Source organism: Electrophorus electricus, chromosome 4 (genome assembly GCF_041902795.1).
Source record: "Electrophorus electricus isolate QZ-2024a chromosome 4, ASM4190279v1, whole genome shotgun sequence".
NCBI lineage: Eukaryota > Metazoa > Chordata > Actinopteri > Gymnotiformes > Gymnotidae > Electrophorus > Electrophorus electricus.
In genome coordinates this window covers 6,019,105-6,042,357 of record NC_137500.1, presented here as the reverse complement: position 1 = coordinate 6,042,357, position 23,253 = coordinate 6,019,105, and the positions used below count along the sequence as shown (strand labels likewise).

At 39.9% G+C, this 23,253-nt stretch overlaps 1 protein-coding gene and 1 long non-coding RNA gene across 2 annotated transcripts; one reads left to right on the top strand and one right to left on the bottom strand.

Annotated features, from left to right (window-relative positions):
- Positions 1-786: 786 nt before the first annotated feature.
- On the bottom strand, positions 787-3,229 carry foxb1a (forkhead box B1a). Its single transcript, XM_027003267.3, has one exon. The coding sequence runs from the start codon at positions 2,724-2,726 to the stop codon at positions 1,788-1,790; it is 939 nt and encodes a 312-aa protein (XP_026859068.1). The 5' UTR covers positions 2,727-3,229; the 3' UTR covers positions 787-1,787.
- Positions 3,230-3,245: 16 nt separating this feature from the next.
- Positions 3,246-21,450, top strand: LOC145657438 (uncharacterized). The gene is made up of 4 exons (XR_014123103.1): positions 3,246-3,366; positions 5,066-5,178; positions 8,764-8,968; positions 20,930-21,450. It is a non-coding gene; the product is annotated as an uncharacterized LOC145657438 (long non-coding RNA).
- The last annotated feature ends 1,803 nt before the right edge of the window (positions 21,451-23,253 follow it).

The following is a 23,253-nucleotide window of genomic DNA, read 5'->3' as shown; positions in this document are numbered from 1 at the left end:
CTTATGAATGGATCACCGTTAGTCTAAATCTGAAAAAGAAATAAATATGAACTATAAATGTAATCGGGCTATCTAAAATCAAATTAAATAAAGCGACAATCATGCGATGCAAAGTGTTAAGGCAATTTCGAATAAATACAAAGCATAAACAGTGAAACAGTAAACAGTTAGACTGGAGTTTTCAGCAGCTATCCACTGGTTAGACTGGTTACTACCCGTCTAGTTTTCTTAATACAGACGCTTATGTTATCTTCATAAATTGCACACTTATAGCATTTCTACAAATACAGTTCAATACCAAATTGCGTGTATATTTGCAAAAGGTGATATGGGGCTGTTCCGAGCGCTTCATTGTGAGGCTTTGGAGTGAGCGCCGCGGATGAATGAGTGGCTGTCTGCACTGTGGCTATGGGATAGTAACTCCATGCATCCTAATCAAGCGCTTACTTGATTCATTTATTTCTGCCCCTTAGATGTGGGTATTCCAAGAGGTTTGAGAGTTAACCCAGTGCGTGCCCAGATCGCTGCAATCTGAAAATGTAAATCGGCGCATAGTTTATCTGTTTTTGCTATAAATATTTGGTTATGATAACCAAAATAACTTGTGAGATAGCCCTAATTGATATGAAAATAAAGACAGTGCTAAACGTTAGAATGTAAGACAACAATAACAACAACAATAATAAACTACCCTTCTCGTTCTATTGTAAAAATGTGTTTGTGTAATTGTGAAGAAAAAAGGAAAATAAACAAAACGCACAAAAAAAGAAACACAGGAAACATTGGTGGTTTGCGTCATTTTAATGAAAAAATATTCTGATGACCAAGTTTTATAATTTAATGCAGACTTTTTGCACACTTTTTAAAAGCACGCATGCTTGCAGCAAACAACACAAAGTCTCGAAAAGGCATGCTTTATATCTGAACAAAAAAGTACAAATTTACGGCATTTAATACACATGGTCACCACGGCTTTAAATTAAATGCTTCACAAAACATCTCCTGTAAAATAGAGATCATCTAAACTAAAAAGTGCATTTTACACAATTTTATATCACTTATTTGCAATTATTAACATATTTACTTCGTCTTTTATTACTTTACCTGTAAATTTATTTTTCAAGTTTGATATCGTAGCATACATTGCAGATCAAGAGACCACGTATTTGGTATGCAGACAGAAAATATTTTTGTGGTTACTTTTGTTGTTGCTCTCAGTAGTATAATTTCGGGAAATAACGTGTAGGTTGATCAGGTTGTCTGCATAAACTGAACAGTTCAGAAAGATCTAAAGGTCTAAATAACTTTAGTATGCAAGGTTTTCCAATCAGTTGACTGAACTTCACACTGTAAAATCAAACATGTAGGTATGTTTTTACCAGTGACTTTGCTAGGACTCATTTTGTGACATTAAAACGAACAGAAGACCGTGCTTCGGACTTTTTGTTTTGTTTCGCCAGCAGCCGTCGAGGAGGCCTAAAAGAGCAAATACTGGTAATGTAGTGTAGGTTAAACCCCTCGGCTATGCTGTTCTTGAAAAACAATAACAACAATAAAATAGACCTATGCTCAGTCCGCATGAACAGACGAATACTATTTAAAGCAACACACAAAACTGGGAAACACGTACACATAAATTAACATCACTGCAACACATCGCTTCTTGCCTTGATTGTAGCGGTAATTTTGCGGCAAACGTTTTCAAGGGCTAGAATTAAAACTCGACTTTGGAGAAGGTGTTGACCCACAGGCCTAGTTCGCATAAAATTCCGACAACTTTGCCCATGTCAGTGCACAGCGACCGACTGCAGCGTGGACGGGTTTGTCAGAGTCTCGCTTGGGGCAGCAGGGCTGCTCTGACTGGTAGCTGTCTGCGGAGACGTAGGGCTCAACGACTGTGGAGAGTTCGACAGGAACGCAGGGATGTGGTGAGGCAGCGCCGAGAGGCCAGGCACCGATGCTGGGGTTGGTTTAATTGGCACTGGGATAGCCGGCAAGGTCTGTCCCCCATGGCAGAGAGACTTGATGGGCACGCCGTAGGCACTGTAATCACTGCTCGCCATTGAAATTGGGGCCGCGGTGTCGATCACACTGGTGCTGTACATATGCGGCCAGGCGTTGGTCAGCTGGTTGTGCAGAGGATAGCCAGCAGACATGGACTGCATGGTGGAGAACGCCAGTCCCCCGGGCACCTTGTACTCTCGGGCAATGATGTTCTCGATTGCAAAGGGATGCTTGAACGTGGACGGCTGTGACACTCCCAAATTGTAGCTGGACATCTGCGGGAGATGTGTGCTCGTCGCTGCTAGGGCGCTGAGCCGCAACTTGGCATGCTGCTGTAGATAGTGAGCAGCATCCGAGGGCTTGCTCGGTGCCAGCTGATCTGATGTCATCACCTTGAAACGTTTGCGGCGTCTAAGGAAACTTCCGTTTTCAAACATGTCGCCGCAGTTTGGATGAAGCGCCCAGAAACTCCCCTTGCCCGGCTGATCTGGGCGGCGAGGGATTTTGATAAAACAGTCATTAAAAGAGAGATTGTGCCGTAGAGAGTTTTGCCATCGCTGGGTGTTTTCTCGGTAATATGGAAAACGATCCATAATAAACTTATAAATTTCACTAAGTGGAAGCATCTTCTCTGGGCAACTTTGAATTGCCATCGCCGTGAGTGAGATATACGAATAGGGTGGTTTCTGGTCGCTATAGGTGTTTCTCCCCGGTCGAGGCATCCTTTTAAATTATCTACTGTACTTACTTAAAATGAAGGAATTCTGGTCTTAAAGTAAAAATGAATTTTCTAACCGCCGAAAGATCCTAAAATATTGATGGGTTGGAAAAGGAACAGTTACCGAATGTTGTCTGTCCAAGTTTCGACGCGTTGAAAGTTGGAGGACGACGGTATACCATCCGTTGTTTGTGTGCGGGAACGCGGAGGTTTTGGCTGCCGAAGGTCCAGTAAGACGTCCTATAAGAACAAGTCTGCCTCTTGGAAGAGTTGTGATCTTTACTTAAGCAAGCTTCTTTCCGAGTCAGCTGAATGGACGAGATCCCCTGTCCTCTTCCTTCATAGGTGAGCTAAGCAGCTGCCTCCATGTCCTTCCTCTAACCATCTGATAGTTTTATGTGGTGACATGAGCAGAAAAGACCCCTGTAGAGGCGCATCATTAATGTGCCACTTCTTTGCTATCACATGACAATCGCCTTGGGAGGAGGGGCTGGGAGAAGGGCATAATCTGGTTTCATTTACACCTATTTACATGGACACCTTGGGCCAATAGAAATCATTTCCATTTGAAGACAGAGCAAAGGGGTGAAAAGGCTCGGCAACCGGAATTGAACTGCGATGGCACCCAGTAACAGTGTGTGAAGGTATGCGCTAACCTTTCTGTGTGCTTCGCAGGGAGCTTAGTCTACAATTCACACGTACAAATGGAGCTACTAAGCAATGGGATGTTTGACATGGAAATTGGCTGGCACTAGCTCTCAGTTTGCATTGTATTGTCACGGCTACTTTTTGTTGTTTTGCTGTCATGACATAGCTCGTATGACTTTTGCTTTGCTCTTTGTTATGGTCCTTGCGAGCAAAATGTGAATTGCGCCGCCAACGTAAACATGGGGATAACAAATTAAACGCTATCTTTACGTCGGGCTAACACCACAATACTGTGTATTTGCATTTGACTGTAATGTGCGCCGCGTTATCTAATGTAGCAGTGAAGCCGTTCAGAGTCGTTTATCCCCGTAAGTGCGTGATTTTTTTCAGTTGCATTTCCCACTGTGGGAAATACTGAAGAAAAATGCGACACAGCCTAATGTATTTGTCTACTGCTAAAACGTGTAAAACATATACAGTAAGTAGTTTATCTAATTAATGTGATCTAACAGAAATGACAATTGTGTGATATTTAAATGGACTAATCTCTTCATCGATATTAAAATATCAGGGAAGCTCATTATTTCTATTTTAAATGCGCAGCCACACGCGACAATATTAACCGAAGCACTTGAGAAACCTCTTCACATGGCAAATGAAAAGCCAGTATAAACATAAAGACAAAAATTTGCTTGGACTTCATAACACAAATATTAGTAAAGCACGAGAATAAACAATGATAAACACAAAAATAATGGCATCATATTCGCCAAACATATTTCCTGTAACATTATGAAGTATGGCCGTTGACAATGCATTCTAATTAAACATTTCGATACCTATTAAAAATAGTTTGAGATAGGCTAACTAAAATCTGTGCAACATGGTAGGCTACCATTTAAACTGCAGGATTAAATATGGTTCTTAAAGAAAATGCACAAACAGCTATACAAAACAAACAAAAACCCTCCTTGAAACGAAACTTCATGATGCCAGGCAGTCCTTTGTATTTATGTAAAACAAATTGAAAAGTACTTCAGAAATGCAAATAAAGGCTTTAGGGTGGCGTTGCGAAAACTGTATAAAATATCCATAAGTCAATTATATGAATGTGAAAACCAAATGGAAGCCTATTTTGAGCAATGCCCATTCAAGCTTTTTTCAAGGCTCACCAAGGGCTACCTTTCCGCTTGGTGGATTTGCAATACGATGGACCACACACGCGCTCACGGATTTGCTCATAATTTATGCAAATTTTCTTCCATAAATCCACAATGCGACCCTTCACCGCTATGACGGATTACGAATAGAATCAGGCATACAAGTGATTGGAAGCTATACACAGTGTTTATTCTGATGCATTTTAGCAATAGAGTAGTGCTAGCTGTTTGAGGTAGATCTCGGGAATATTTCTCGATTAAACAAGGGTTTGTGCAAAAGCAAAGAAAAGTAAAGTTTAAAAAAGCAACAACAAAAACCCAGGCGGTTAATATTTACAAAACAGGGTGAAAGTACCGAGGAAACCTTTATAGTTTCCTTGGTTGCCACACAATCACCGTCTCAGAAACACTTTCCAAGATAGGAAGTCAGCTCCACGCTGCGACTTTAGCACGGCGCTTTTATGTCGCGATTTTTTCCCCCTTCCTCATGAAGTACTTCTTTTAACTTGTCATTCCTCTGTTTGTGTATTGACAGAAAAGGGCCAAAGGATTCCGATTTTCCAGGCTTTTTTTCACAAGAAGATTTCCAAAAGAGTTCCGGCTGTCTCTGGGAAGCAACGTCGATCAAACTGAGGCTTTTGTGACAGAGCAAGTATTCTTCAATAAATCTGCAATGTTAATGTTGTGCCACGTTACCCTACTCTTCTTACCGCATTCCTTGTCTGATTCGAAAAGTATGATATTGTATGTTTGACGTGTGAGTGTACATGTGTATGCGCAAATTTACGTTAAAAAAAAATTACATGGATTTTAAAAAGGTACAGAAAGGCTTCAATGGACCTAAACATTTTTTTTTCCAAATTTTCAAAAGAACCAAGCGAACTCAAGGAGGTCATAGATCCTACGCTTGACAAAAGCAAACAATAATTAAATACACATTTAAAATATGATTCATTTAAAGCATTGCTGGCGATGAATGAATGATTCCAGTCCGCTCCCCAACTGATTCGGACACCGTCAAGCGGTTAAATTGAGCTGCAATGTTTTCACAGTTAATTATGTGCACAATGGCACAGTATTAATCTGTGATGAGAGACCACCCAACTCATCGCACATTTTTGAGGATAAAGTGTCCGGCAGCTGTCATGCAAATCAGCATTGTCCTTAACCTAACAGTTAACCAACTGAGACGAAAACGACCAGTTCGTATGCTATTTGCTCACTAAAGATTTGTTGCGGGTTTCCTTTCTATAGTTTATCAGCTATGGATATTCTTTGATGAAATGGCACCCTTGAAATGCCACCGCGATCGTGCATGGTTACACTGGACTCCCCCTCCCAGCGAACTTCTGAGCTGGAGCAGTAAAGTAGATCAACTGTATAATGTGTGCGTGAGTTTGGTCATTTGTACAAGCCGAACAAAGGTCGAGCGAAGCCAAATTGCGTTGCACTTGTGAACCGGGGCTCTAGTCTTAAGTATCTTTTACAGCGGGGGGACCGAGAACAATTTTGTGCGCGTCCAAAAAAGAGAGAAAAACAAAGGCACTTTCTGAGCCATCTCAAAGTAGAGTAGTGAGGCGTAACATTCCCAGGGCGATGGCGCACAAAAGCTAAGGTCACGGGGATGAAAAAGAGAATCAAACAGCCACTTTCACACGTCTGCCCTCAACTGCTGCTCTGGCATACAATGGGAAACAAATGTTGTTAAAAGAGGATCGATTCTATTCATTCTAATGTAGCGAATGATAGCAAAACAATATTGTCAAACTGCATCAGCGATGCTACCACCCATGCCCGAGAAGATCTGTGCGGACGACTGTACAGGACGTCCATAGAAGGTGCGGTCAAGAAATAAAACTCCGTTGCTTGAATACACTGAAAATAATCAGCAGACCGAGTAAATGGGGAAAAGACAGAACATGAAAGAAAGCGAACTCTAAGAAGAAAGAAAATGAAAGAAAAAAGTTCAGAATAATTTAGACTTACAGAATAATTGTCTAATTGTGTATCCTACCCCATTAAAACAAATAAACAAAAAAAAAATAGAATAATACATGTTACACAAATTTCTATTTGTTAACTCATTTTAAATGGTAATATATATATATATATATATATATATATATATATATATGTGTGTGTGTGTGTGTGTGTGTGTGTGTGTGTGTGTGTGTGTGTGTGCATATAAATATAACATATAAATGTTTTCAACAAGAGGAACGTTTCCTGGAGTCCAGATCGCGTGGTGACGGGGCATGGGCTATAAAACACAATGGCGCAGACCGAGAGTCAAGGGTTGGTCAAGCTATACGGCTCTTTTAAAGTGTTTAAATCTGTGGGTGTCAAAATCACTGTTGAACCGGGAGTCCCGCTGGGCTCTCTGTAAACTAAGTGTGTATTTCGCAGCATTATTAGCCTCCACTATCTGGAGGCAATGTGGGTTTACCAAAGAACTAATGAATAAACAAATTGCAATTGCTGCCGGTATAATTAACGTTGGTAATGCAAACATTTGTATACATATATAATTAAATTCTAAAATGGACAATTTTAGTTCCGTCATAATTTCACACCTGTGTAGAAAGTTTTACGATACTGGGGGTCTATATTTCCAGGAGGATACGTGGCGTGGTGAGCCTCTGCAACATTGCTGACGTTGACTAGGTTTGACTCACCTTACCTTTCTGAGCCCAGTGAGCCCAGCAAAAATGTTTAATTAAGTCTGTGGCGACTTCTTCTCCCTTGAGAAGGTTTACAGTGCAATTAAATGCCCGATGTGTGGAAAAATGTATGAAATGTATGAATATTCACGAGAATGTCAATTAATTAGCAGATAGGGGGCTCTCATTATGGTGCCCAGCCGTTTTATTTGGAGGCGTGTGTGTCTGTGTGTGTGTGTGTGTGGGGGGGGGGGGGGGGTTATGTCCTAGTAATGTTAAACACTAGCTATCTATTATCTTATGGTGTAGCGTTATTACACTTAAAACGATTTGTATTAAAGTTTAGTGTTAAAGTTAAATTTGAATGTAAAATAAAATACAACGAAAAATAGACTACATTAAAATGTATCAACGATTTTTCAAAAGCTCATTCAAGTGAAGGCAGCAGCTGGACTCAGAATGCCTTTGGTAATATTGTTATTGTATGGGACGCAGTCCATTTCCCACAAAGGTTACAAAGATAAATACGAGGGCTGGCCGTTATACTTAGTCCTATATTAGTATGCATGTAAAATTAATTAGCTCCTTCTCGGTGACATCAAAAGAAGTACCTGGGAGAACAGCGCCTCCAGGGCATGCTGAACATATGCTGGGATTATAGTTAATGGACTAATTACATGAATTAGACATTCATTATACAGCACATCAGGTGTAAAGTATGTCTCAATTGAGCATGGGTTGGGACGCTAAAGAATCAAGAGGGGGTTTACCAAAAGCCAGGTCAAGACTCATTTGTCTTGCCACGTAAAAAAAAAAAAAGTGCAAGTAGGCTACAGTATACAGAAAAGATTAGGGAATTGTAAAAGTGTTTTCTATGAAAATGTTGTATATTAAACTTATCAAACTTTTTGATAAAATGAAATAAACAGAGATCATTTTAGATTGACAGCGATGTATTAACTGGAATAATCCATTCCAAACCGTCGATTCGCAAGTAAACCATCATGAGCAGATTTACCTTTGTGAATTATTTAGCGCAGAAAGCTGCTGAATGTTAGTTACATCCATGCGATCTTGCAGCTAATCTCGGCATTGAGGTTTGCGCCATACATTTACAAGAGAAAGCAGCAGTTGCTTACTTTGGCCATCAGGTGGGGCAGGGACTGAGGGAAGAGTCTCCAGCAAAACTATTCACTAAATCCGAGTATTACTTCGGTGCACATTTTTATTGTTCAGTGTATTTCATTTTGACTTTGCATTCTGGTGAGAGCAGACAATTTAATCAGTTTAAGTAACTCTTTTTCTTCTTATTAAATCTGTTTTAAACTACTGTCAATGCCACTTTAGTCTTAAGGATGAAATAAATAAAAATACTAACTTCATTAATCTTCCACATATATGCTAATAATTATATATGATGGATTAATAAGACTTCAGAAGATAAAATGCACATCAAAAAAGGGAATTCAGTACCATGGAGAGTTCCACAACATATCTCCATGAAAAATTGTCTGTTCTAAATAATTCTGTTCATATTCTAATTTACTGCTGTCACAAATGGTTACCTCCACAGTGCATCAAGAAACAAGGTGACAGACAGACTGAGAGAAAGAGAGAGTGATGGAGAGAAAGATGCGCTGCAGGGATGGATGCCTTTTACTAAGTGCAGCAGGGATCTGTAGAGACATCTGGCTCTCTGCTATGCTGCACACACATAGCTACAGACTGCAGCTCAGCAGGCCAAAACTGAGCGACACCTGTCTATGAGTGCGAGTTGGGTAAGTGTATGCAAATCACTATGAGTGATCGCATGTAATGCAAGCGTGTGTGTGTGATGCGTTTGATATAAAAGGCACCTTTAGCACAGAATGTGAGGTCCCTCACATCTCCCCAGTTCACCGGTTCCATATGGAGAGAAACAGTGGGACTGATGAGTGCTCTACCTGAGGTCAGGGTTTGTGCTACCAAGTGTGACCAGGAACATAGGGACCTCCTTTCCACCACCCCTCCCCCTCACTTCAGCACATAATTCACTGCAGCTACAGAACCATGGCATGCTCTCCTTAGGTTTGGTGATGAATGGCACTGTCTTTAACTGACCCCCTACTGAAACAGAGCCATCCCTGCTCAGCTTCTTGACTGATAGCTGTATACTGCAAACTAGCTCCCAGGGTCCCGAAAGAGAGAAAGAGAGAAAGAGAGATAGATAGATAGATAGATAGATAGATAGATAGATAGATAGATAGAGAGAGAGAGAGAGAGAGAGAGAGAGAGAAAGAGAGAAAGAGAGAAAGAGAGATAGATAGATAGATAGATAGATAGATAGATAGATAGAGAGAGAGAGAGAGAGAGAGAGAGAGAGAGAGAGAGAGAGAGAGAGAGAGAGAGAGAGAGAGAGAGATGCCCTTTTATTCTGATCTAAGAGTAGCCTTCATAGCATAACCTTAACCATTATAACAGAAACAGCAAAGCAGGTCTCAGATCAGCACAAATGGACAACTTCAAGGCAGGTGGGCATGAATGGGGAGGGGTACTCAGATTGAATGGTTTAGATGAACAGTGACCACACCGTAGAGTGAGGATGCATGACCCTGATATGCTATGTCAGAGTCTGTATGAAGCTCCATACACAATGCTCCAGGTCTGATAGTCTAAACATTTCATATACCCTCATACCTGGAAAGAGACACAATGGTGAATGATTACGTGCGCTGATTAAAAAGACTAAAATCCATGAATCTTGGGCATGAAGTATTAAGAAGATATTCTTGTGAAAAATGAAACATGAAGCAGATAAAAGGAGACACTGAGTGAAATATGTATGAATTACTGTGTTTTTATCAGGATCGGGGTGGTTACTTTCACAGAGAATAAAATTATGACAGTGGGCTTTGAAATGGATAATAATAGATGTTATGCATAATAAGAGGGGGTGTAATGAAAGTTACTGATACTTATATCAGATAGTCACAGTGTTTTCATGTGAAGAGAACTCTACAACAAACGTGCACACTGTGACAAGTATACATACATGTGTGCACATATGCACACAAAACACACATTAACACACATGCACGCGCAGAGGGAGAGAGAAAATCCAGAGTCAGAATCCAGAATCAATACATCTAGTTCTATGGAGTTAAAGAGAATAAGTAACCAAGTTGTAATGCTCTCTACTTAACTGCTGACCACTGTCTTCTGTTGATCTTTGTTGGAGCTATATAGCCATACACTCAGACCATTTTCTGTTTTTTTCTTAATCATTTAAATTTTCTATATAAGTTTTAGCCAGTGAGGTAAAGGAACTTAACAATAGGAGAGCTATCCTATATTTACACAAGCACTATTTAGGGCTAGTTTAATATTATGTTACATCTTACAGCTCATGTCAGCATGCCGACTGGCTTCTCTAAAATAATCCAGCTAACTGAAGCCCATCTAACTGAACCAAACCCCTATGTAAAAGAACATAAACATGATTGTCCTTGTTCAATTTCACACACAGGTGACACATTACCTTTAGTTTCTGTGTGACTACAACCTTATAAAAATGTGCTTTCTTATTTCCAATCAATGCCACTTATATTATAATAATGCCGTATTTAGCATGGTACAAAGCCAGTTCCTAAGCATTTGGAAATATTTTTTTCAATTACAATTAGGAAGAATGGGCAGCTTCTATCAAACAAATACAAAACATGCTGGAAGCATCTTAAAGTAAATTTTTTTAAAAGCCCAATGGCACGTATTTACTGTAATTGGATAAGCACACAACTGTACACATGCAATAACGTTTCCCTTTAAATGGTCTCTTTTAAAATTAGGATTCCTTCACAACACAAGTGATCAAACAGTAGCGCTAATCAAAATAGAATAAAATACAATGAAAACTGAGCAAAGAAGACCTATTCAGCATTCAGATGGGTAGGTCTTCTAATGGCGTAGGAAAATGTTCATCTAAAATATTTTATTTTTAGTTTATTTTCATAAACCTTTGGCAAGCTTGAGTTTACTCATCCTAGAATTTCTCTGCATATTTCATACCATAATATCTTAAGCACTGACTCACAAGCCATTGTCAATGATCAATATTTTCATTTCATGTTGTCTTACTAGCACTTCCGACCACAAACACACAAGGCATGGCACTCTTCCTAATGGGACACCTCTCCTTTTGGGGGACTTTAGTAAATAGTATGGCCTCATCCGATGATGAACCCTTTTAATTTGATCAGGAGTGGCCATGAGGCATTGCCTCTTTAAGTCCTGTGTGTTTCACTGAGACCTTGATAATGAGCAGGAGGCACTTAGCCAACTGGGACCAGGCGAGGGAGGTTCACTCTGTCTTTCATCTCCTCTATCTGGGGATGAGTTGCTCTCCCAGGACACCAGTCATTCTGCTAAAGATCACAGCCTTGTGCCACACACCAGTACTTAAATTAGTGTTTACCACACAAATATACATCAACAGAAGATTTTCAGGAGAGCTGTGATAAACACCATAATAACCTGGTCTGATGGTTAGCATATTCCCTAGACCATGGGCCAAATCCAGTAACTTTTATGGATCTTATTTTTTGGTCAATTAGACTTATGTTATTGGAATTATTGTTGTTTCAAAGTGTAATGCATGCTTAATGGATACCACACTAACATCACCTAATCCACGTTAGACCGTCCGCTGGCGTCCCTGACCATCTGTGTCTATGTTTATGGGTGAGTATCTCTTTAAGCAGTTAGAGCCTGTCAGAGACATTCAAATACTTTAATTGGCTCTGATTTACATTGCTCTAAATTAACGCCACGGCCACTGTCGAGCACAAACAGGGGCCTCCCAGTAAATCATGAAGCCGTTAATAAGGCCACGCAAACAGTCAGCTGAGCTTGGCGAGGCTTTCCTGCGCTCCTCGGGAACTGACCAAGCCCATATGTCTCCTGCTGCAAGCTAATATCCATGACACGTTTGCGAGCACTAATTCATTTGTTTAATAAGGAGACTACCAAACCTGAGCTGCCCAGGGAGTGTGCTAGGAGGACGGCAGGAAGGTTTTATTAATCCATAACTAATCAAAGGCCAGGGGAAGCAGCCTCAAACAGGAATGTGTCACACTAGAATATTTGGCTCTGTGCTAAAGAATGCTAATAGTTAATGCAGTGCAATGGTGGCATCCTCATCTGCTTTAATTATTCTGGCAGGGGCTTCTAGTTACTTTTGCCTGACAATGAGTCCAGACACTGACACTGAAAAGCCTTTTAATGCATATGTAATGTTTAGGGGCAAAATCATATTGTTTTGAGAGATAATGCCTTATCAAGTGTTCTTCATTGGTTATGATCGCTAGCGAAAGCTGGTGAAGAGCAAAGAGAGAGAGAGAGAGAGAGACAGACGCAGTGGTAACAGCAGGGTGAAGGAGTTCTGCTTCAGTGTGAGAGGAATTTAAAAACAAAATTTAAATTCAATTAAAATTCAGAAACTTTTTTATCAGTGGAAGAATAGTCCTAGGCATGAGTTAAGCTTGGATTCTTTCTGTATGCAAGAGAAAATGAAGCTGTAAAACAGTACATAAACATATTTACTTTGGCAGGCTTTCATCACTACCTAAACAAAAGCACATTTATTTATTGATTTCTGACTAAACTTAAAGCATAATAATTAAACAGCAAGATAACCCACCCAGTGCATGTGAATACCAGTGAATCCCAGAGAGGGGCAGCCACACATTAAAGTCCTGACAGGGAAATCATAAGAAATCACACAGTCATATTTCAGCAGTACCACGTCTTTGTTTGCAACTAAATAAAACCTTATAATTTAATGCACCACACACTAGGTTCTGTCAAAATTCTGTCACTGGTCTTGATGGGGTTGTGTTATGGACCATTTAAACAGGAAACTGCTTTGCCCATAGACCACATAGATAGTTCTGCATATAGACCAAGATATTAACTGCTTTTCTCACCCTCTTAGTTCTACAGTGAGGTTCTTTAATACTGTGATAGAGCTTTAATAATAAGAGCAACAAAATAAAATGACACTGGACAACCACTTTAGAACAGGCAATCCTAAAGGTCAACACCTCTCCTATTTACGGTTTATGTGTATTACAATCACAAGTTATGGTTCAATGACTTTACTCTCCTTTAAATATAATCATGACATATGGCCTATTCCTCTAATGGCCACAAGAACAATGAAATGGTCGGCTAGGACTGTCCAAATTGCTTAGCATAACGGTAACGAGATGGCACAAATCTCTTTGCTTCAATGATTGGAAATTAATGTGACAATACTACTCACCATGCTATATCCAATTGGAATAAAACTTGAAAGGCATCACAAAGATACCATTAGTATTACAGAGAAAATATGTACACAAGTCATATAACTACTCAACTTCAAATAATAAATGGCATACATACTATCATGATCATTACAAGAATCCTAGCAAATGCATACCACAAAACACAGAAACAGGAACACAGAGAGGGAAAGAGAACATAAAGTCATTAATATTCAATCAATGGGCTAAGATAACTTTTACAAAAGTGCAGTTGCATCTGATCTCTGTAGAGCTGATGATTTTGTCATGTGGACTACATTGCTGAACCTTTCAGCTATCTCCATCGTTTAGCTTATTCACATGGCACTCCATACCACGCCACTACAGTAAACCTCATTATCAAGTCTACATCATACCATCAAAATATAAGTCTGAAAACAAACTGCTTTCATTTACATGGAATAAGCAATTTAGTGTGCCACTTTTCCAAAGTTGCTGTTCATTTAATCTGCAACGGGTATTACATTAGTAGATAACAGACTTTTGTTTGAGCACAGCAGCACACCTTTTGGATTTGGTGCCTAATCTGCTCATAAAAAAGTTCTAAATTTATATGTGAGGAAGTTATGCGAAGGAGGAGAGAAGTTAATAGCATTTGCACTGCAATATCCGCAGAAATGGTAGCGCCGCTATACAGCAGTGGAACGTGCTGCTGGGGTTATGAGCGAGAAACCACGGCACGCCGATCTGACAAATGTCAAGTACCACTGGATGGTAGAAAATACCCGCGTCTCTGGCTGACGTCTGCCCCGCTGTACCTCTAAGGGTCCAAGTCCCATAGTTAGGGAAATGTCCAATTCCCCCGTCTGAACAAAAGCCATTATGAGCCCAAATAATTGACTTTCGAAAACCTGTTTCCTTAGCAACAGGACAAGTCAGGAAAAAAAGGGAGAGTGAATATTTGTTGGGAGTAGTAGGAGGGACAGAAGCGGTCTGAGCTCACCTGGGGGTGTGTGTGTGTGTGTGCGTGTGTGTGCGTGTGTGTGTGCATGTGTGTGTGTGTGTGTATGTGTGTGTGTGTGTGTGTGTGTGTGTGTGTGTGTGCGTGTGTGTGTGCGTGCGTGTGTGTGTGTGGGGGGGGGGGGCTAGTGGAGGGTATTTATGAAGGTTATTATAGTAACTTGCCGGAACCCATGTTTCAAGAAGGAGCTTTACTTATTTTTCATGAAAACACAAACAAAAAAAACACGGGCAAATTAATTGACCAGTTTCATAAGCCAATCACAGGCTAAAAGTAAAACATCATTTTAATGTTAGTTAAATGGAGGGTTTGAAAAAAACCTGTCCACACAGTTTCACGACATGTTCCTGTTTGACAGAAGTGAGAGTCCTAGTGGTGTGTACAGTTCTTATAGCTTTTCCGATTGTATGTAAGTCATGTCAGATTGTAAGGACTTCACAATAACAATCACTATGTTCACAAGACAGCCTTTTATTATGCACTGATCATTTAGAAAATTGTTCTAATTGAAGCAATTAAACTTCTTATTAACCAAATGATGGCTATTTATGAAACGGAAAGTGTTGCTTTTTGAGGAGCACTGGAAATCAGCCAGCTACTGGAGCGATAAGTGTAGTGTGATGGGGCCTGGCTCTGTTAAATGGAGTGAGCGAGGCACTTTGGCTCAGCCTCACTGCTGTGTCAGGGGCTGCAGGGATCCTGAGTACAGACTGATGTGCAGCGGCATGCTAATGCAAGTATGGGCACAGACAAACATTGATTCAGCTCAACATCATGAAGCGCTGACTGCACTATTACAAATGAAATGAGGCTGAAGAGGTTTTTCAGCATTTGAGAGATGGAATGAGCAGTGCCACAGTCAAATCTAAATCTTTTAAAATACCAATAGAGTCAGAGATGACCTCAATGATTAGTCAGTAGACACTTCTGCAGGCAAAAAAGACTAGAATTAAAGTCAGGAATGATAAGTTATGACTTGATGGGACCTGTGATCTTATTAGTAACAAATGTTAAATTAAATATATGAAATGCACTATTCTAATAGGGAGAAACCTGAACATGTTACCACACAGGGAATAACTGAACCTTTTTGAACTTTTCATGATGTAAAGCATGAAATACACTGCCTGGCCAAAAAAAAAGGTCATCACCTGGATTTAACTAAGCAAATAGGTAAGAGCCTCCCATTGGATAATTACTGCATGGGTGATTATGTTTCAGCTGGCAACAACTTATTTAACCCTAACTGATGCAGTGAGTAGCTTCTCATTGGTTAAACAACCATGTCGAAAAACACATCCTGTGGTCGTGGAAAAGATATTAATCTGTTTCAGAAGGGTCAAATTATTGGCATCAAGCAGAGAAAACATATAAGAAGATGCTGAAAGTACTAAAATTGGGTTAAGAACTGTCCAACGCATTATTAAAAAGTGGAAGGACAGTGGAGAAACATCATCTTTGAGGAAGGAATGTGGTTGAAAAAAATCTTGAATGATCGTGATCGGCGATCACTTAAACGTGTGGTGAAATCAAATCGTAGAAAAACAACAGTTGAACTCAAGGATATGTTTAATAGTGAAAGTAAGAGCATGCACATGCACAGTGCACAGGGAACTCAAGGGATTGGGACTAAACAGCTGTGTAGCCTTAATAAAACCACTTGTCAGTGAGGCTAACCTGCAAAAACGGCTTCAATTTGCTAGGGAGCATAAAGATTGGACTCTGGAGCAATGGAAGAAGGTCATGTGGTCTGATGAGTCCAGATTTACTCCAGAGTAAATGCGCATCAGAGTAAGAAGAGAGGCAGCTGAAGTGTTGCACCCATCCTGCCTAGTGCTTACCGTACAAGCCTGTGGGGGCAGTGCTATGCTCTGGGATTGCTGCAGTTGGTCAAGTCTAGGCTCAGCAATGTTATGGGCCCAAAGAATGAGGTCAGCTGACTACCTGAATATACTGAATGACCAGGTTATTCCATCAATGGATTTTTTCTTCCCTGATGGCACGGGCATAATCCAAGATGACAATGCCAGGATTAATCGGCTCAAATTGTGAAAGAGCATGAGACACCATTTTCACACATGGATTGACCACTGCAGAGTCCAGACCTGAAACCCATTGAGAATCTTTGGGATGTGCTGGAGTGGAAACAATGCCACAGCGAATGTGTGCCATAATCAAAGCGAAAGGCTGTCCAATGAAATATTAGTATGTTTGACCCTTTTTTTTGGCCAGGTAGTGTATTTTCACCATTTTGGCCAACACTCTTATGCAGAGTGTGACAGTTCATATGCTCCATGGCATCAAACTCATGATCTTGTTGTTGCTACCACATTGCTCTAATTCCTCTATTATATTATATTATATTATATTATATTATATTATATTATATTATATTATATTATATTATATTATCTGGTGGAGGAATTAGAGTTTATATATATATATATATATATATATATATATATATATATATATATATATATATATATATACATACATACATACATACATACACACACACACACATTTGAAGTATTACTTTGTAGTATTGCTCCAAAGTATGTTAGCCTCACTCCCAGAAGGCTTTGTGTGATCTGTAACAACTGGTACACCAAACTAAGTCTAATTAACTCACTGTGGTTTCTTATGTTTACAGATCCCACATGCAACATGACTTTCTGGTATTTTACATAGTTATAAAAGTAGTCAATCATTAAATTATATACATAATGTTTAAGACATAGTGTCACACTATAATACAATGTCTGAGGACATTGACTGTACTTTTAACATTTTATGTTGCACCATCATAAGAATATTCATTATCTAGAAGAAGGAGAGGTGATGACTAACACTGTCATGGAATTTAGTTTAAAATAATGTATGCTAATGTCAAGTCTGACTGCCCCGGATAAGCTACACTATATTGGAAACGTATGTGGCCACCCCTACTAATTGAGTTCAGCTGTTTTAGCCACACCCATAGACAAACACTGGCAGCAGAATGGTTCATAAAGAAGCGCTCAGTGACTTTCAGCAAGGCACTGTCATAGGGAGCCACAGGTAAGATTATGGAATTTCTGCTGCAGTCAACTGTAAGTGCTGTTGTGAAACTGAAGTTTCTAGGAGCAAGTCATAGACCACAAACAAGGCGGTGGGGCCATGGAGAGCTAAAGAGCATAGCATGCAAAATTCGCCTATCTTGGGCTGCAATACTCACTACAGAGTTCCAAACTGCCTTTGGTAGCAACATCGGCACGAGGGCTGTGCATCGGGAGCTCCATGAAATGGGTTTCCATGGTGATGCAGCTGCACACAAGCCTAAGATCACCTTGCACAATGCCAGGTGTCAGCTGAGGAGGCTTAAAGACGTGGTCGATGGACTCTGGAGCAGTGGAAACGTGTCCCCTTTAGTGGTGAATCTCATGTCACTATCCAGCAGTCTGATGGATGAATCTAATTTTAGCAGATGCCAGGAGAACACTACCTAACTGAATATGTATAGTGCAAACAGTAAAGTTTGGTAGAGGAGGGATAATGGTCTGGGGCTGTTTTTAGGGTTTCGGCTAGGAGCCTTAGTTCCAGTGAAGAGGAATATTTATTCCGCAGCATCCCATTTTAGCCAATTATATGCTGTCAAATGTGTGGTAACACGTTGGGCAGTACCTTTCTCTCTTCCAGCATGATTGTGCCCCTGTGCACAAATCAAGGTCCCTAAAGACATGGTTTGATCAGGTTGGTATAGAGGAACTCCACTGGCCTGCACAGAGACCTAACCTCAAGGGGGCAACTCCATATTACTGCCCATGGAATGTGATGTCTAACTTAAAGGTGTGATGGTCAGGTACCTGCATTTGGTCATATGGTGTATAATAGCAATATTACAATGTTCAAAATTTTAGGCAATGTCACAGTCATACTATATAAACACGTCATACCATATTGCCGTGCTTTACTTCACATACATAAAAGGATCCTCAAGATGCAGACAAAATTGCAAATCAACATACAGGCTTTCAGTAGAATAGTACAAAGTAATCATCTTGATACCACAGTGGAGTCTTTCTCATAGAACTGGGGTTTTTATTTAATTTTATTGGACAAAGGCTGTGTGTATCTCATGTGTCGTCAACTGAAGTGTAAATGGCAATAAGGAATAAAAAAGAAAGATCCCATCAGGTATCCTCTATGCAGCAATTAGCTAAGCACCATTACTGTGCACTGGTATCTGCTGAGACTGGCTATTGCTAACACTCTGGCTGACACAGAAGTGGTTGATTAGTCAAGCTTAATTAGACACACTCCAATTTAAATGTGGAAATCTGACTTTGCTTTTAAAATTCAACTGGGACAGAGGATTGGGTGAATATGAGGGTGAATGGGGTGGCTTTCTATGGCTCCTACCGATGTGAAAATAGACAATTTGAGACACAGGGACATAAGATGCTCTGTATGTTGCGTCTAATGACCAATTCAGCAAGAGTAAAAAATAAAAAAAAAACACTGTTAAATCAGCAGTATATAATTTCATACTGGAATAAACAGGGAGCAAAGGGGATATACTCAAAGGCATATGTTTGATGCTTTAAGCAAAACATGTTGGCTTTGCATGTGTACTTAGGTTTAAAAGACAATTGGTCATAAAAAATTAAAAAGGTCTATAAGTGTTGTAGAACAACCAGCCATGAAGTGAAAAATAAAATGAACAAACTCTAGTGCTCTCCAGTAAATCAGAAAACCATTCCAAAGCTTATGCGAACATGGCAATATTTTAACGCCAAGTATGATATCATTTAACTATAATATTCACAGGAATCATACACAAGCCATTTGAGCATTACTGTGTTTATGTACTTAAACCTCCTCAGCGACTCTCAACAGGAGCTAAACCAACTCAGATAATACAGCTCAATAAACGAGCCCAGTAAAAAGCATTTCATCTGTGGTGTCAACATGATTAATCGTGCACTACAAAGAATCTGAGACCTAGTCAAGGCTGCGATAGAAAAGGTATTTTGCATCTCAGCAGTACTGGCAACAAGACAAGCAGTTAAGTGAGCCAGGCCATGCAACAGTATGAATATTTAATTAATAATTAGTCATGTAATTCCTCCTCAGGAATTATTATCCCTAGAACTGGTTTGTGAATTTAATTATTAGCAGCCTTTTTGTTTCCATGTCCCCCTCATTACTGTCAGGATTGATGTAACATAAACTTCATTAAAAATTAAAGCAAGAGTCTTAATTACAAGGCTACCCTGACTGAAGTTAGAATTAGCCAACTCAGTGATGTGCAAATGAGAGCATTATTTAAGAAACATGCTGGAAGTAGTTATGCTAATTTAGAGGGTTCACAGTAGCAGACCTTTTCACTTGCAGTTGCATATTCATTAAACACACTATGCAAATTTAATGTAGCAGTCTTAGTAATGCCTTGTTAATTTATTCAGATTTATTGAGTACGACTTGTAAAAAGTACCAATTTAATTACTCGATCTCCTTGGGTAGGTGGCGGGATATGGCTAAGGTTTTTAAACCGTGTAAATCAGAATTATTGTGCTTTGATGGAGAAAAGGCGGATAAGAGGACACTGTTTTAATAACCAGGCTTGAGAGAAATATTTGACTTACTATAAGAAAATCACTTCTGCTCATTTCATGGAGGAGGGAAATAATGAGGTAGGTGGAAGTTGTTTTGACTTCCTTTAATAAGTACTGTGTATGTTGAGGTCCATTCCAATGACCTTACTGTCACCAGAACAGGGAAGCCGATGATCAGCGGAGAAGCCTGCGTCTCGTTAATATGTTTAACAGCTGCAGAAGCACAGGGGGAAGAAGACTCCCAAATCTTTGGATGAATTAAATGAAATTATCCATATACAATAAAGCCATGGACAGAGGGCTGGACTGGCATCTTAAACCCATACAATTTCCTAAAGCTGTTTTCTAAAAACAATTTTGCTCAAATATAATTACCAAACACCAAACCACCCAGTACATCTATAAACACTATAAGCACAAATAATATCAGACTTGCAGAAAAAATCTTCAGTTGCCAAAGAGTCAGATTCAGGTACACATTTCTTTTTCTCTCCAACATCTCTTGTTCATTCCCCTATCTGTGCAAACATCCCCTGGGAGACAAACAAGTCCAGCAAGTTGGGATAGAAGGCTGAGTCTCTGTGACTGCTTTCTTCTGCATTAACATGGGTTTCTGGCTCGGGGGCATCACTGAGCTGATGACTGCCACATCTAAAGAAAACACCCGCTGGACCACAAATTTTTATCTTCCTTCTTTTCAAACAAAGAAATGTGACCTTCATTCACAATTTGCCCATACTGTATGCCAATGCTCCAAAGCAGACATTAAAAAGAGATGCTTCTGTTTTCATGGCTACATCGCTCCCAGATCTGATTACGTTAAACTTGTCTCCTCAGATCTCCATGCCGTGGCCTGTCGTTAATGACTGGATGCCGGTCTCTAGGGACGGCATGACTCAGGGGGCTGCAGAGCTAGAAAACATCCCCAGGACTGTGGGCTGGCAAAACTCAAAGACCTCGTGTGTGAGAACACAGCCTGGAATGGACCCACGCCACTAGGAAGACAGCGCTGGCCATGGCAATGAGACACTCTCTCACCCCAGCATCCAATTATTGACTTCCATCACTCATATCCTCACGCTTTCCTCCAGGAGAAACCCCATGGGCCTCCACACTCCAACCCCACACAGAGTGCACTGACACGGGGGGGAAGTAACCACCTTCCAACTCTGAAGAGATGGAATCATCTCATAGTTTCATATCAGGAACTGTACACTGCAACCTCAGAGATGTTGAAATAAAATGCAGACAAAAATGTGATTTTGTGTATCAACCAAATAAACTAATTAATTAGCCAGGAAATATATTTTTTGTATTTATGCAAAATGCACAATCAAGGAACATTTTGTTTGGTATGATTGGTATTTGCATGAAGAGCAAATAACATTAAAAAAAAATCCAATACACACACAAAGATGCTTATAGAAATATAATCTACATTGTTAACATTGATATGAATATTTGTAGTATATTTTGATTTTTTAAATAAATGCACTTTTCTCCTTAATTTTCCAAAATAAAACCCCAACAAGGTTCTGCATGCAAACACACAGACTAGTGTTGTGTCCTAAAAAGTGCTCCAGCATATGAATATGCATATCGTCTTATTAGATAAATGATCTATGCAATGTCCTCAGAGATTTCAGTATAGTATATCAAAATGATCCACCCACACACTAAATCTTTTCTCTTCAGCCATTTTAAATATATTTGTTTTATATATTAGCTAATAAAATTAATTTCTAAATTCGAAATGTTCTTCAATTTAGATATTTTATGCAATAAAGGAAGGCATTGTCAAGGCAAATAGCTGAGGCCAAGTGCACTTAATCTTAATTAAATTCATCACAAAGAATGAGTGAGAAAGAGAGAGAGAGAGAGAAAGAGAGTGAGTGAGTGTGTGTGTGTGTGTGTGTGTGTGTGTGTGTGTGTGTGTGTGTGTGTGTGTGTGTGTGAGAACATAAGACAGGAAGAAGGACCATGACAGAGCGTGACATAGAAGGGGGACAGAAAGTGAGTGGATGGACATTAGACGGAAGTTTAAAGGTGCTCAGTCCTCTTTTAGAGGCTAGGAAAACCTTCAGTCTCATGCTTTTCTAGGTACTAAAAGTGTAATATGAACAGCAGGCTTCTCAATAATGTCTCCATCTGCAGTATGTTTAACTCCTTCTATATCATATTCTAACCACAAAATGCAGCAGCAGCAGCGAAAAACTAGCGCATTATTCAGAAAATGAAAAATTACTGTATGAACTGATGTCTTTCTCAACATTTTAGTGACGCATACATACATCCGTTAGGGCCTATATGTACTATCTATTGTTCTATTCTCTACTATTAATGATCTTTTTTTAAAGGAGATCAGGCCCATGTAACAGCCACCGAGTAGCCTGGAGGTGTGACGGCCTGAAGGGTAGGAGCTCCAGCCTCTCTCTGGCTGGCTCACTAACCCAAGCGCCTGTAATTACCCCAATGCAATGAATAATAGCATTCCCACATGCCCCGCAATGCTTTGATAGAGATGAGATTAGCTTAATTAAGTCCATGGACTGGGCTAGGCCTCTGAGTCTCATCATCCAGACCCTGCAATCACCTACACACCTCCAGCCCATCTGCCAGCACTTGCACTCTTCACTAGTTTGTTAGTTTCAAATGCTAGCTATGCTAAGACGTGACAACTTGCACAACTCGGCCCTTTATGCCCGTCCGTAGAGAGCTGACTTCCATTCAGACACATAAGCTATGACATTTGAAAGATGTTCAGTATGATTCATCACATTTCGATTCATTGATTAAATGATGCCCAGAAAAGTGCAACATTTAAGCATTACTGATAGGCTTAACTGTTATGCTAGTTCTGGCCCTCTCGGACCAGGCTAGTTATACATCAAATGACAAAAATTCCACACTGAGTCAGGACATTGTTTAATAATGCCAAAGTCATGGAACCCTGTGTGTAAATTTCCATATGCTGAAATTTGACTGAAATTAGCATCAAATTGGATGGATCAAAGAAACAAATCAAAGGAGAACGTTGCCTCTCTATTGCACCATGGCACTACACATTGCACAGACGCTCCCCCAGGGCCTGCCTGTTAAACTAGGGGATTAGTGAGAGCCCATTAAAGATTTAAGAGGTGGGTTTAGTTTATTGTCCCAAA

Excerpts from the sequence above, each read along its gene's own strand:
- foxb1a (XM_027003267.3), bottom strand. The coding sequence starts at position 2,726 with ATGCCTCGACCGGGGAGAAACACCTATAGCGACCAGAAACCACCCTAT.